The following is a 14279-nucleotide window of genomic DNA, read 5'->3' on the forward strand; positions in this document are numbered from 1 at the left end:
AGAGGTGTGGAGCACCGATGCATCAGTTCTCAAAAAGGCTTCCCTTTGTCACTCACAGATGACCCATTAACTCCCTGTGTAAAATGAGACACAGGACCTGATCACACAGAGCCTAGATCTACAGAAAGGTTTTACAAGTATAACTAGCATTAGTGGTGTGATATTTTGCTGATAGTTATATCAGTTACATCAACAAAAGCCCTAGAGTGAACACATTCATACTAGAATAAAGATGGTTTATACTGCCATAAGTTATTTTGATTCCCAAACTGAAATAATCTATAGCAGTATGAACACTTTTATACAGATATAAATGCATCTACACTAGGGAGTTTGCCACTTTTACTGTACTGATATAATTAAAACAGCAAAACTTTTATCTAGACACACCTAATTCACAAAAATAGTCCCATCCCACTGACTACAATGGAACTTATGTAGGTGAGTGAGGCTTGCAGCGTCAGACCCATCCACAATACATCTCCTGAGAAGACATTTTACACTTACTTTATCCATACGGTCTTGTTCCACACCAAACTTCCCTCCATAGCCACGGGAAGCTTTTGGTCCTGTTTCAAGCTCTTTCTCCTTGAGGCTCTGGTGTTCATGGAACACATTCTCTCTCAGCTGGTGAATGCTTTGAAACAGAGAATCCAGTAGTTATATAATAAATTTTATAGACATGGTTAACGTTAAGACTTCCTCAGAGACAAGACTTTCTACTTGATGTGCTAATTTTGCACCCCAAAACCTGATCTTACCAGGATTTATCTTTTAATCCTAAAGTTAAGTGTACAATACACATTTCATTTTTTTTTAATCCTTCAGTACACCAAGCACTTCAAGTCTGGTTTTAAAAAGTTTGACATTCATTTTCATTGCGAAATCTGTTTTCAAAAATCAAAAAATCCAGAACAAACCCTTCATTTTAAGATCTACCATCCTGCATTTGGGCTATAACAGAGAAGAGTAGTTTGCTATTTGGTATTAATCCTGAACAGTTGATTACCTAGTTACCAAATATGATTTTTTTTTGTTTACCCTATGTAGGTATTTATATGCCCCTCATCACTGTAGCATTCTCTTTTCCCCCTACTCACTCCTCTCTTCTTAGTTCTCCCCTAGTGTGGGCTTTTTTTGTGGTGGGAGAGAGGGGAAAAACAGACTGTAAGATTTTCATGGCAGGGACCATCTCTTCCAGCCCATTTGTACAGTACCTTCTACAATGGGGTCCTCATCCCAGTTGGGGCTTTTGGACATTACGCTAATATAAAACAAGGAGGAACTGAAAGTAGGTTGATTTCCTTTCCCCTCCGCTAAGCTCTCTCTCTGGAAATAGGAAAAGAGGCTGGATGTAGGGGGAAAACCAGTGATCTATGCTTGAAGATACTTTCCACATGAGTTTAAAGCTGCCTGAAGCATAATTGCTGTATATTTACCCTGTAAATATCATCAATGTACTCCAGAGAGTAAAACCGATCCCTAAAGTACACAAGAACAGCTATACTGGGTGTGACCACCAGTCCATCTAGCCCAGTATCCTGTCTACCGATAGTGGCCAATGCCAGATGCTTCTAAGAGAATGAACAGAACAGGGCAATTATCAAGTGATCCATCCCCTGTTGTCCACTTCCAGCTTGCCAGTTAGAGGCTTAGGACACCCAGACCATGAGGTTGCATCCCTTTCCTTAGCTAATAGTTATAGTTCTGGCATTCACAATATCCCCAGCAACAAGTTCCACAAGCTGACTGTGCATTTTATGAAGGTGTATTTCCTTTTGTTTGTTTTAAACCTGCTGCCTATGAATTTAATTCGGTGACCAGTGGTTCTTGTGGTATGTGAAGGGGTAACACTTCCTTATTCACTTTCTCCACAGCATTCATGATTGTATAGATCCCCTATCATACCACCCCCTCCTTAGTCATCTCTTTTCCAAGCTGAATGGTCCCAGTCTTTTTATTCTCTCCTCACATGGAAGCTGTTCCATTCCCCACTTTTGTTGTCCTTCTCTGTACCTTTTCCAATTCCAATTTTTTTGAGGTGAGGCAACCAGAACTGCACGGAGCATTCAACATGTGGGCATAGCATGTATTTATATAGTGGAATTACAATAGATAATAAAATAGAAAATATCTCTTTCCTAATGGTTCCTAACATTGTTAGCTTTTTTCACTACTGCTGCACATTGAGCAGATGTTTTCTGCTCAAAGTAGGCCATGTAACTATTAAAAATGTCATACTTCAGTAGTTCCCTATTTTCAGCATTTGTGACCTTTTACTCCTTCAGCAAAAAATGGGCACCTATATACTACAGTGACTAGTGCCCTATGAATATGTAAGATAGAAGGAAGAGCTAGAACACTCTTTAGCTTTCAAATGTAGAAGTCAGTTTTGAGACTAAAATTTCAAGCATGCCTTGTTAGGAAGTACGAGATTGAGAATTTGGTTGTAAAGGCACCTTACCATTTAAACAAGCTCACGAGCTGATGGTCCATTGTGACACATGCATTTTCCTTTCTGATAGAGGCTAAAATATTGTTACAATATATTCTGGCATCCCAGAATTTTTAGAAGGTAGGCCGACCATTTTTTAAGTTAATTCTAGGAATATAGGGCCTAAATCTATCCCAAGGAAATGGAGATGTGCGTACCACCTGCCTCAAAAATGTACATCATATGGTGATATACATCTTTTCACCTGAGCACAGCTGAGCACCAGTGTGTAATTGTGAATATTACAAAGAGCAGTTGTAAAACCTGTAGCCAGAGAGCAAAACTTTGTAAGTGCCTGCTTACACAAAGGAGGCAAGAAGAATCATGTTTCCAGTGAAGAAAACACTATAACATCAATTCTTATTTTATTTTACAACTAGAGATGCTGGCAGCCATAAAGGACTAGCTACTTTGGAAAGGATTTGTGTAACCAATGCTCTATAGAGAGCCTCTTATATTTTATCCATCAGGACGTAAGTTACTAAGGATCTGAACTTATCAAAAATTGCCTACATTAACAGACACAAAGGAATCAAGAAGAAGAGCTAATTTACTTGATGTGTTCTTGATGTCCAGATCCTTGCACAGTTTTAGCACCCCAGCGCTGTTCTTTCTCACTCACATCATTCTGTCAAAGACATGTAATAAGTTAAAAATTATTAGACTTTAACCCAAGATTTCAGAGTTTCAGCACTTTGAAGGCCTTAAGGTTCTCTCATGCCACTAAAACTAGAAAGATTAGTTAACAACCTCACTGCCCCATTCACCTGTTTCTACTACAATCACCTCCCTTCTTTTCTGTCATCGCCAATGCATAGAACATACTCCCAGTTCAAAATCATTACAAGGTCTTCATTTAAACCGTTCTCTTTTTCCTTCAGTGCCCAGCTAAATAAAGCAATTTAATCAATCACACACACATAAAAGGATCCTAGTTATTCTCTTGGGAAATATTTGGCAGCCTGTACATCTACTCTGCATATTTTGCTTAGATGTAGCTCTTCAGAGCAGGAACTATCTTCCCTATATAGCATCATCAGTACTTAAATAATAAAGTTTGGGAACCATACCTCAAAATCAGGATCTGTCTCCCAGTCATCAGCTCCATCACTCTGGTTGACAGAAATGGCGTGACCTGCAGTAGCCTTCCACATCTGAAACACCATCAAATGAAGTACTGTCACACTGGAGTTGCATTTAAATTAATTTCACATTATGACTGGATTGATTAAGGACTAGTCCAATATTCCGAATATGCTAGAAGTAAATTATTTAACTAGACAACATTTGTAATATTGGCAGTTACAGCAGATGTGGTTACTAATAATATCAATTGTCCAGTTGCATTTGCAAACCAGACAGATAACTCCCTGTGTTTTTTTCTATTGGCATTATAAAAAGGCCATAAATAATCATTGGCATTCTTTCAAAGAGAATGAGGAAGTTCCTTCTGGTAAGAGTCAACATGTGTGTGCTTGCTTCTTTTATTAGTAACATGTGATAAACCACTACCAGTGATGAACTCTGTTTAAATAGGTCTTCTAATTAAAAGTTTGCTTCACAAAAAAAAGACATTAACACTCAGATACTAAATGTGTACTTAGTCTTAAAAGTAACTTTTTCTAGCCTTTAGTAATGATGAGCACAGAAATTGCTAAATGCTATATTCTGTAGGTTTCTTTCATGTTTTACATTAATGAGATTCAAGTATTATGAAAATAATCTGAACAATTTAAAATGTTTGAATACCATTTTGATTTAGAAGGCATTTGTCCACTTGCATCCAATAATAGTACACAGACTACATTTTAAAAGATATTCATTGATTAAAAATATGTACATATCTTATATTAATGCTCTGTTTGCATAATATTTCAGTATAAAGCAGAAGGAAGAAAGTATTGGGATCAGGAAGTGGGAGCTTTCTTGTCTTTTTATGAAGATTTAATTTTGGGTGTCCAATTTGAGACACTGTCAGGGAACCTGATTTTCAGAGAGAAGGTGCTCAGCACTTTCTGAAAAATCAGATCCTTTTGCCGCATATCAAGTTGGGAACCCCGAAGTTAGGACACCTAAATCATTAGTCATTTTTGAAAATCTGGTTCAGCATAGATGCTGCTACTAACAGTGAGTTGTTTTAGGATTTCAACAAAAAAATATATGATTGGGAAATATATTTTAACTCTGAAATTGTTTATTTCACATGATTTGGAGGAAGTTGCTTTTCCTCCACTAGTGCACAAGGGTAAAGTTCATTAATATTCTATCATTCTGTCTTACTATACATACCTTTTATTTTCGAATTAAGAAATTGTTTATAAATGATTGTCACTTGTGGTGCAATATTTCACATACAAACACAATCTGGAAAAGAAAAGGCAAGTTTCCCCTCAGGTACAATCCAGAGGAAAGCGGACCATTCGAATCCAGAAATAATCAAGTTGTAGTGCTTCAGGCCAGGGATTGTGTTTGTTACACACTTGTACAGTACCTACCATAATGGAGCTGGGGTTTCTAGATTACAAATATGTTATGATGTGAACTTTGGTAAGGTCCTGAACCTGTAAATCCTCTGGATATAGAGCTCCTATTGAAGTCAAGTGTGAGTTCCACACATGATCAGGATCAGATCCAAATAATAGGATGCAACAGATTGCAGGTCTTCATTATTTCATAGTTTTAACTATACTAATATTTCTTTAAATAGACAAGGCAGATGAGGAAAAGAACAGAGTGTAGATTCTTTGGGTCACAGACTATTCCTTATATATGATGCATAGCACGATGGGGTCCTGATGTTGAATGAGGTCTCTAGACAAAGCTGGAGTACATATAAATAATAAGTGATCAGTCATAGCTAAGAAAATGCATAGGAAAGGTTAATTATAGCCTACCTGTACAGTCACTAACACACATAACCATCTGCAAGTATTGGCATAGTACAAGGTCCAAGGAGGGAGAGGAAATATTCTGGAGATTCCAGGAGTAGCAGCAACAGTAAGAACACTGAGCAATGGGTAATGGAACTTGAGTTGCTAGAAAAACTAAGGCTTGGTCTACACTATAAACTTATATTGGATTTTCCACACCCAAGCGATGTAGTTATACTGACCTAACCCCTGGTGTAGACAGTGCTATGTGGATAGGAAGGCTTCTACTGTTGACATAGCTAGAGCCCTGCAAATCCGTGGGTTTCCGCTTTATATTCATGGACCATTTCATGGACCAAGATGAGAGCAGCCCTCATAGTTCACCAGCGAGTGGCGATAGCCCTGTGGAAGCTTGTAACGCCAGACAGCTACTGGTCAGTCGGGCATCAATTTGGAGTGGGCAAATCTACTGTGGGGGCTGCTGTGATCCAAGTAGCCAAGGCAATCAAAGAGCTGCTGATATCAAGGGTAGTGACTCTGGGAAATGTGCAGGTCATAGTGTATGGCTTTGCTGCAATGGGATTCCCTAACTGTGGTGGGGCGACAGACGGAACCCATATCCCTATCTTGGCACCGGAGCACCAAGCCAGTGAGTACATAAACCAAAAGGGGTACTTTTCAATGGTGCTGCAAGCACTGGTGGATCACAAGGGACGTTTCACCAACATCAATGTGGGATGGCCAGGAAAGATACATGACACTCGCATCTTCAGGAACTCTGGTCTGTTTCAAAAGCTGCAGCAAGGGACTTTCTTCGCAGATCAGAAAATAACTCTTGGGGATGTTGAAATGCCTATAGTTATCCTTGGGGACCCAGCCTACCCCTTAATGCCATGGCTCATGAAGCCGTACACAGGCAGCCTGGACAGTAGTCAGGAGCTGTTCAACTGTAGGCTGAACAAGTGCAGAATGGTGGTAGAATGTGCCTTCTGGACGTTTAAAAGCACGCTGGCACAGTTTACTGATTCACTGTTATTACCGCTTGCTGTGTGCTCCACAATATCTGTGAGAGTAAGAGGGAGACTTTTATGGTGGGGTGGGAGGTTGAGGCAAATCCCCTGGCCGCTGATTACACACAGGGCGGTTAGCAGAGTACAAGAGGGCGGTGCGCATCAGAGAAGCTTTGAAAAACAGTTTCATGACTGGCCAGGCTACAGTATGAAAGTTCTGTTTGTTTCTCCTTGATGAACCCCCATCCCGGTTCACTCTACTGCCCTGTAAGCTAACTACCCTCCCCTCCCCACTTCGATCACCGCTTGCAGGGGCAGTAAAGTCATTGTTGCTTCACATTCATGCATTCTTTATTAATTTATCACACAAATAGGGGGATAACTGCCAAGGTAGCCCAGGAGGGGTGGGGGAGGAGGGAAGGACAAGGCCACACTACACTTTAAAACTTATTGAATGCCAGCTTTCTGTTGCTTGGGCAGTCCTCTGGGGTGGAGTGGTTGGGTGCCCGGAGGCCCCCTCACCGCGTTCTTGGGCATCTGGGTGAGGAGGCTATGGAACTTGGGGAGGAGGGCAGTTGGTTACACAGGAGCTGTAGCGGGGGTCTGTGCTCAAGCTGCCTTTCCTGAACCTCAACGATACGCTAGAGCATATCAGTTTGTTCCTCCAGTAGCCTCAGATTGCCTCTTGCCTTCTGTCACCAAGCTGATGCCACCTATCTTCAGCCCGCCACCTGTACTTGCATTCATACTGTGCTTTTCTGGACTCTGACACTGTCCGCCTCCACGCATTCTGCTGGGCTCTTTCAGTGTGGGAAGACTGCATGAGCTCAGAGAACATTTCATCGCGAGTGCATTTTTTTCCTATTCTAATCCTCGCTAGCCTCTGGGAAGGGGAAGATAGCGTGAGCGTTGAAATATTCGCAGCTGGTGGAGGGGGGAAAAAGGGAGCGTGGTAGTTAAAAAGACGTTTTAGAGAACAATGGGTAGACTCGTTCACGGTAAACCCTGCTGTTAACATTACATAGCACATGTGCTTTCGGTACAAGGTCGCATTTTGCCTCTTATTGAGGGTATGCCGGTTTGGTGTGAAAGATCTTTCATGCAGGGCCGGGCAACAGAATTTGGCTTGAAGGCAGCCATGGTAAGACAGTCTTTGGCTTCTTTAACCTTCATAACATGTGTGAATGGTTTCAAACAACAGTGCCCTCATTTCCCATACCAAGCAGCCATTGGGTTGGCCATTTAAAATGGGTTGGCCATTTAAAAGGAGGAGGTGCTGTGGTTTTCGGGTTAACATGCAGCACAAACCCCAACTCTCCCTCCCTCCCCCCTACTCAATTCTCTGGGATGATTGCTTCACCCCGCCCCCCACTGCGTGGCTAACAGCGGGGAACATTTCTGTTCAGCCACAGGCAAACAGCCCAGCAGGAATGGGCACCTCTGAATGTCCCCTTAAAAAAATCACCCCATTTCAACCAGGTGACCGGGAATGATATTCTCCTGAGGATAACACAGAGAGATACAGAACGGATGTTGTTTGAACGCCAGCAAATACCGGGACCATACGCTGCCATGCTTTGTTATGCAATGATTCCAGTCTACGTGATACTGGCCTGGCATGGTAAAGTGTCCTACCATGGAGGACAGAATAAGGCTGCCCTCCCCAGAAACCTTTTGCAAAGGCTTTGGCAGTATCTGCAGGAGAGCTTTATGGAGATGTCCCTGGAGGATTTCCGCTCCATCCCCAGACACATTAACAGACTTTTCCAGTAGCTGTACTGGCCGCGAATGCCAGGGCAAATTAATCATTAAACATGCTTGCTTTTAAACCATGTATAATATTTACAAAGGTACACTCACCAGAGGTCCCTTCTCCGCCTGGCGGGCCCGGGAGGCAGCCTTGGGTGGGTTCAGGGGGTACTGACTCCAGATCCAGGGTGAGAAACAGTTCCTGGCTGTCAGGGAAAACGGTTTCTCCGCTTCCTTCCTGTGAACTATCTTCCTCGTCCCCAAAACCCGTATCCCTGTTGCGTGCTACTCCATTGATGGAGTCAAAGCACAGGGTTGGGGTAGTGGTGGCTGCATCCTCTAGCATGGCATGCAGCTCATCATAGAAGCAGCATGTCTGGGGCTCTGACCTGGAGCGGCTCTTTGCCTCTCTGGTTTTTTGGTAGGCTTGCCTTAGCTCCTTAAGTTTCATGCGGCACTGCTGCAGGTCCCTGTTATAGCCTCTGTCCTTCATGCCCTTTGAGATTTTTTTCAAATGTTTGGGCATTTCGACTTTTTGAACGGAGTTCTGATAGCCACGGATTCGTCTCCCCATATGGCGAGCAGATCCCGTACTTCCCGTTTGGTCCATGCTGGGGCTCTTTTGAGATTCTGGGACTCCATCATGGTCACCTCTGCTGATGAGATCTGCGCTCACCTGCACCTTGCCACGCTGCCCAAACAGGAAATGAGATTCAAAAGTTCGCGAACCTTTTCCTATCTACCTGGCCAGTGCATCTGAGTTGAGAGTGCTGTCCAGAGCGGTCACAATGGAGCATTCTGGGATAGCTCCCGGAAGCCAATACCGTCAAACTGCAGCCACACTACCCCAAATTCGACCCAGCAAGGTCGATTTCAGCGCTAATCCCCTCGTCGGGGGAGGAGTACAGAAATAGATTTTAACAGCCCTTTAAGTCGAAAGTAACAGCTTCGTCATGTGGACGGGTGCAGGGTTAAATCAATCTAACGCTGCTAAATTCAACCTAAACTCGTAATGTAGACCAGGGCTAGGTGTAGGTAGTGTCTTCACTAAGCACTACAGTGGTGCAGCTGCCGCACAGCAGCACTGTAAATGCAGACCAGCCCTGAGGTAGAAAACTATGGAGTAATCTATAGGGAGGCCTTAAAAAGAATAGGAGTGAAGACGACAAAGGCATGATAACCTAACATACCTCAATTTCCAGTTTCTATGAAAATTAAGGAGAAAACATTAGTTAAACCACTCACTCTCTAAAATTCAATATTTTCAAGTTTTTTTAATTTAAATACTATGTTTTCTGCATTTATGCCCTTATCTTTAGTATATTCTCCCACTCAACGTTGTGCCTTCTTCCATGCTATCCATATACCAGAAATTCCCTAACCTTTAAAATCTGCCAGTCTTCATGGAAAACAACTCTTTTAGCCACACATATTTTTGAGTGTCAACCATTTTAACACTGAACCTCAACTTGGTGTTTGTGTTGGACTGCACTGTCTGATGTTGTTTGATTGTAAGCTTAGGACATAATTGCTTCTATTCTGCTAGAAAGACTGATGGTTGGTCTTACGTTGGATTTTCCACACCCCTGTGCGACGTAGTTACATCGACCTAACCCTCAGTATAAACAGTGTTATATTGACAGGAGGGCTTCTGCAGGCAGTGCCAGCTATATATATTATATATATATATATATATATATATATATACACACACACACACACAAATGTTCCAAGTATGTGCTTTTACATGCGATTACACAATACTTCCATTTCTGTCAGTCACTTTGGGAGGGATCCACAAAAGTAGTTTGGTGCCTAAACCCCAGACTCAGGCACCTCAGTCCCTGTTTTAGGCACCTACGTCCATGCAATCCACAAAACTCCCACCGAACTGTATAGGCACCTAAACTCACTTGATCCCTATGTTTCTGCCTCAGGCAACAGCGCACAACCTCTAGGCATCCGGCCACCTATCTTTCATCTAACCCCTATACCAATTCACGAACCAGGGAAGACAGGCCACCTAAGTTGTGTGCAAGGGCCCACTACAACAGGTGTGTCCAGAGGGAGCTTGCCAGTTTGGGTCCCATTCAAAATTGAGTAGGACCTTATAACTTTTAGTCCAGTTGTTAGAACACTCCCCTGGGATGTGGGAGACCCAGATTCAATTCTCCTTTTGATATCAGAGCAGGAGAAAGTATTTGAACAGGGGTCTCCTACCTCTCAGGAACATGTGCTAGCCACTGAATGATGAGATATTCTGATGTAGGGCTCCCTCAGTCTCTCATGATGATTGTTCTCATTGAGCTAGAGAGAAAGAATATGAGTAACTTTGTAGTCCAGTGGTTAGGGTGCTCACCTGAGAGAGGAGAGACCCTGGGTTCAACCCCCATGCTCCAACCACTTTTTCATTATTTATCCACAGCGGAACTGCTTCAACAGGAGAGAGATATTCTTTCTCCCTCTCTGGAAGCCGGGTAGGGGGCAGGGAGTGAACCTGGGTCTCCAAGATGAGTACTCTAATCACTAGGCTAAAAATTAGAAGATGGGCACCACACCACTTCCTCTTCAAGCCATTTAGCTGGACGCGAGGCAGGTGCCTAACTCATTCTCCACAAGAAACACCTTAGGCACCTAAGCCATCTGACTCCAGGAGGGGGTATCCATTCATGGATTGTCATGCACAGGTAGGCCCCTCCCTGCAGCCTGGACTTAGGTACTTAGCTCTGTGAGAAGCGTGGGGGCTTAGCACTGACCCCTCTGGTCAGCATTTTCCATTGGCTATATTAGGCAGCTCCCCACCAAACACACTAGCTTTTGTGAATTACATTATTAGGCACCTATTTCTCCCCCTTCACTGTGTAGGGAGCTTAGGTGCCTTACTTGGCTTTGTGGCTCGCAGTGTTGTTCCTGGATTTTCAAGGCACCTAATGTTAAGTGCTGTGATGCTCACTGTTACAATGCTTAAGTCCCTTCAAGGATCCAATTCTTGCTTTCTTAACCCAAACACACCCCACTGAAGCACTGATCCTCCACATGATTGTTCAGTGTTTGCACTGCAGCCTACAAGTTACAAGATAATAGCAATTCTAAGTTTAGCAATATCCAAGCCTAACTCTGAATATATTTGTTTCCTCCTCAACCTTGTTAAAAGTGGTAATCAAGAAAGACTGGAAGCTGAAGGACTTTTTATAAACAGTATTTTAAAAAAATCCTGGTCAGAGACTACATTATAACAACAAATAAATGTCCATCCTCTCCCCCAACCAGAGTTCTGTTAGGGTAACTATAAAGGGCACAAAGATATAGCAATTATAATAAAAATCAAGTAAGTTTTCTCATTTCCTACTGGATATAATTTTCAGCCCCACCATAATAGGTTTCCTCAGTAGTTGCTGCTCTGGCAGATCTCTTTCAAACTAGACTACAGAGAAACATGATCCATACTGTATCCAGGAGTCATTGACTCATACGGTCAAATTTCTGGAAAAAGGGAACTGCAGTTAAAAACACTCAGAGGCTAAATATATGCTTTTGATTTATCAGGCCACTTCTGTCCTTTATCACATTGACGAATCAGCAGCCACAGAGTTTTCCACAGAGCATATTTGGAGGTAGATGAATTCAAGCTCCCTTCTCCCACAAGGGGCTAAGAACAGGCTCCCTGAACAAGAGGGAGGTGCCAGTCAATTAACTCTGTCAGCAATGCTATATCTAGAGATGCTTGTTGAAGTCAAAATAATGTATGGGTACCTGTCACAGTGAAAGGGCTAACTGCACCTCTTTTCCCTTTATAATCTCTCAGGGTGTACTCATTCAGATGTTAGGCAAAGGCAGGAGGCCTATCTCAAGAGGAATTTTGCAATTCTTCCACACCAATCTGGGAAACTGAGGCATATGTGTATACACCATTTTTAACCTGCAGGCCCAACTGAGTGCAGGCACCTTTGGAAGTCTGACCAGTGATCACACAGCTTTCTTCAAAACAGACCAAAGCATTAGAAGAAAAACAGGATTTTAAAATGACAGGCTATGCACATCCAGCTTACCACCCTCTGATGGTAACCTAGAAAGGCATAAAGTCTCCAGGCACAACCAGGAGCAATTGTGTGTCTCGATCTGGTTCCCTTGAACAGTTTAACTATTGGCTCTCTCTTGAGAGAGGATCCCTTTTCAATCCTGCTACAGCTTCTCTGTTCTAATCGGTGTTCTCAACCCATCTGGTCAAAACCAGTTTCGTAGATTGGGGGAGACAAAAATAATCAAAGCTAGCCGTTCTGGCACTGTCCCTTAACAACTTCTGTTTGCTGAGAAGTGCCTACCTTCATTCAGTATTCTACCTACCTATTTCCTCAGACAGCTCTTTACTGAGGTAATCCAATATAGTCACACAGTAAGCATCCAAATAACAAGGTTGACATACAATATCTACGCATATTACTGAGTAGCTCCAAATCCATTACAGTACCCTGTTGTGGAAGTTCTACTGGAAAGCACCAAGAAAGCCAATGAAAAAGAAGTGTCTTGCACTAATTATTTATTGTCCCCTTCAGGATATAACCAGTTTTTTACTCCAGATAGACATTGAAAGATTGTCAGGCCTGCAGGGCTATCAAGCTCTGACAGTTTGGATGAATGAGATTTTCACACACAAAAATAACCCATGAGTGAGACACATGAAGAATCTTTCATCACCAGAGGCCATGTTAAAAACCAGACTTAAAATTAATTCCAGATGATAGTGACTCCTTCCAAAGGAAAACTATTTAGGAGTCAGCTGCGCTTAATGATGCTTTGTTCCTTGTGTCTGATTACAGAGACACCCCATTCCCTCCAGAAGTCTTGTACCGAGACAGCTGCTGTCGGCCCTGGAGTCAATCACACCCATCTGCATTTAATCCCAGATTCAGTAGGAGTTGACTGGCTTTTAGACAGTAACAGGGACATGGCTACCACAAGCCTCCCAGGCAGAGTGGAAACAACGAGCAACAGCCTTGCCCCCAATTTCAAACAGGTAAACCCAGTGAAAGAATGAAGCTCTCTGCTTCACCCACCCAGTATCCCAGAGAAGTCCACGTCCACCTCTCTGAAAGAGAGACCCAGGGAAAAGCCCAAACTGCCTAGTTCACACACACACACTTTCTCTCTCTCGGATGTCCCAGAGAGAGGGGGGAATAGCTGAAGGCCCTGGATAAGCAGCCACCGTTCAGGAGGACGGGGTAAGGGGAGAGAGAAAACAAAGAAAGTTAGTCATGTAGCTGCTCGGTGCGTGACGGGGAGGTGGGAGGGGCAGCTGCTGTGGACCAAACAGTTAACACCTCTCTGGGGCAACTAGTATCCTGCCCCCGCCCTAAGCCTCCCCCCGTCCCCGCTCCGATCGCAACACGCAGCCGAAGCTCCGTCATCAAAACGTGGGGCGGGAGGAATTAACCCGTAAGAGAAAATACAACTCGGGCACAGTCTCCTCTCACCCCCACCACCTTCAGCAGCCACAGCCGCCCACACCCCCAGTTAAAGCCAGGGCAAGCCCAAGCCCAAGCCCAGCTCCCGCTCGCTTCACTGGGGCTAACAGGGTGAACCAATCCCGGGTCGGCTGCCCTCCCCTCCCCCACAGGGGGTGGCCTGACTTCCCTTTGACACCCACGGCTCTGAAGAGCAAAACAACTGGCACAGAGATGAAGGCAACCGCAGCGTCCCCCGGGGGAAAGGGGAGAACACGGGAAAGCAAATGGAGCCAGTCTCATGCTCATCCCCAGCTTTCTGCCCAGGGAATTGCGCCCATGCCACTTACTTTGTTCCCTGCTCACTTCCTGACTGCACCGCTTCTGCAGCTGCTGGCTGGTGCTTCCCAGCTCTGCTGCTGCTGTTGCTGCAATTTCCGCTTCTCCCAGGCTCCCATTTCCTGTTCTTTCATCACACGTCAGGAGGTGGGATATGGCTGCACAAGCTTCAGTGCTGCTGGGGCCGAGCAGCGCTACCCGAGCCCCCCCGTCTGCTTGCCCCGGCAGCTTCCCAGATCCCTTTGTCTACGCAAGAATCGTTGCTTCTGGGATCGGAGCTGCTCCCTAGACCACACTCCGGGAAACCGACCATTTCCACTGCGCTTCCCACGTCTCACTCTCTGCACCTTTCCAGAGCCTATTATTCATGCATCCT

The 14279-nt window shown here is 43.9% G+C and overlaps 1 protein-coding gene across 6 annotated transcripts in view; it reads right to left on the reverse strand.

Annotated features, from left to right (window-relative positions):
• Nucleotides 1–14055, reverse strand: part of CTTN (cortactin) — a 41678-nt gene extending 27623 nt beyond the window's left edge. For 2 of the 6 annotated variants that reach the window (XM_045015202.1, XM_045015199.1), the window contains exons 1-3: nt 3565–3660; nt 3049–3122; nt 508–637 (exon numbers count right to left, since the gene is read on the reverse strand). In XM_045015202.1, coding sequence (XP_044871137.1) covers nt 508–637; nt 3049–3122; nt 3565–3660 — 300 coding nt within the window. Of the gene's footprint in view, nt 1–507; nt 638–3048; nt 3123–3564; nt 3661–4783; nt 4859–13914 lie in introns of those variants that run through there. The other 4 variants (XM_045015201.1, XM_045015203.1, XM_045015200.1 and 1 more) reach the window with 4 other exon arrangements.
• Nucleotides 14056–14279: the final 224 nt, after the last annotated feature.

Source organism: Mauremys mutica, chromosome 4 (genome assembly GCF_020497125.1).
Source record: "Mauremys mutica isolate MM-2020 ecotype Southern chromosome 4, ASM2049712v1, whole genome shotgun sequence".
Taxonomy (NCBI): Eukaryota; Metazoa; Chordata; order Testudines; family Geoemydidae; genus Mauremys; species Mauremys mutica.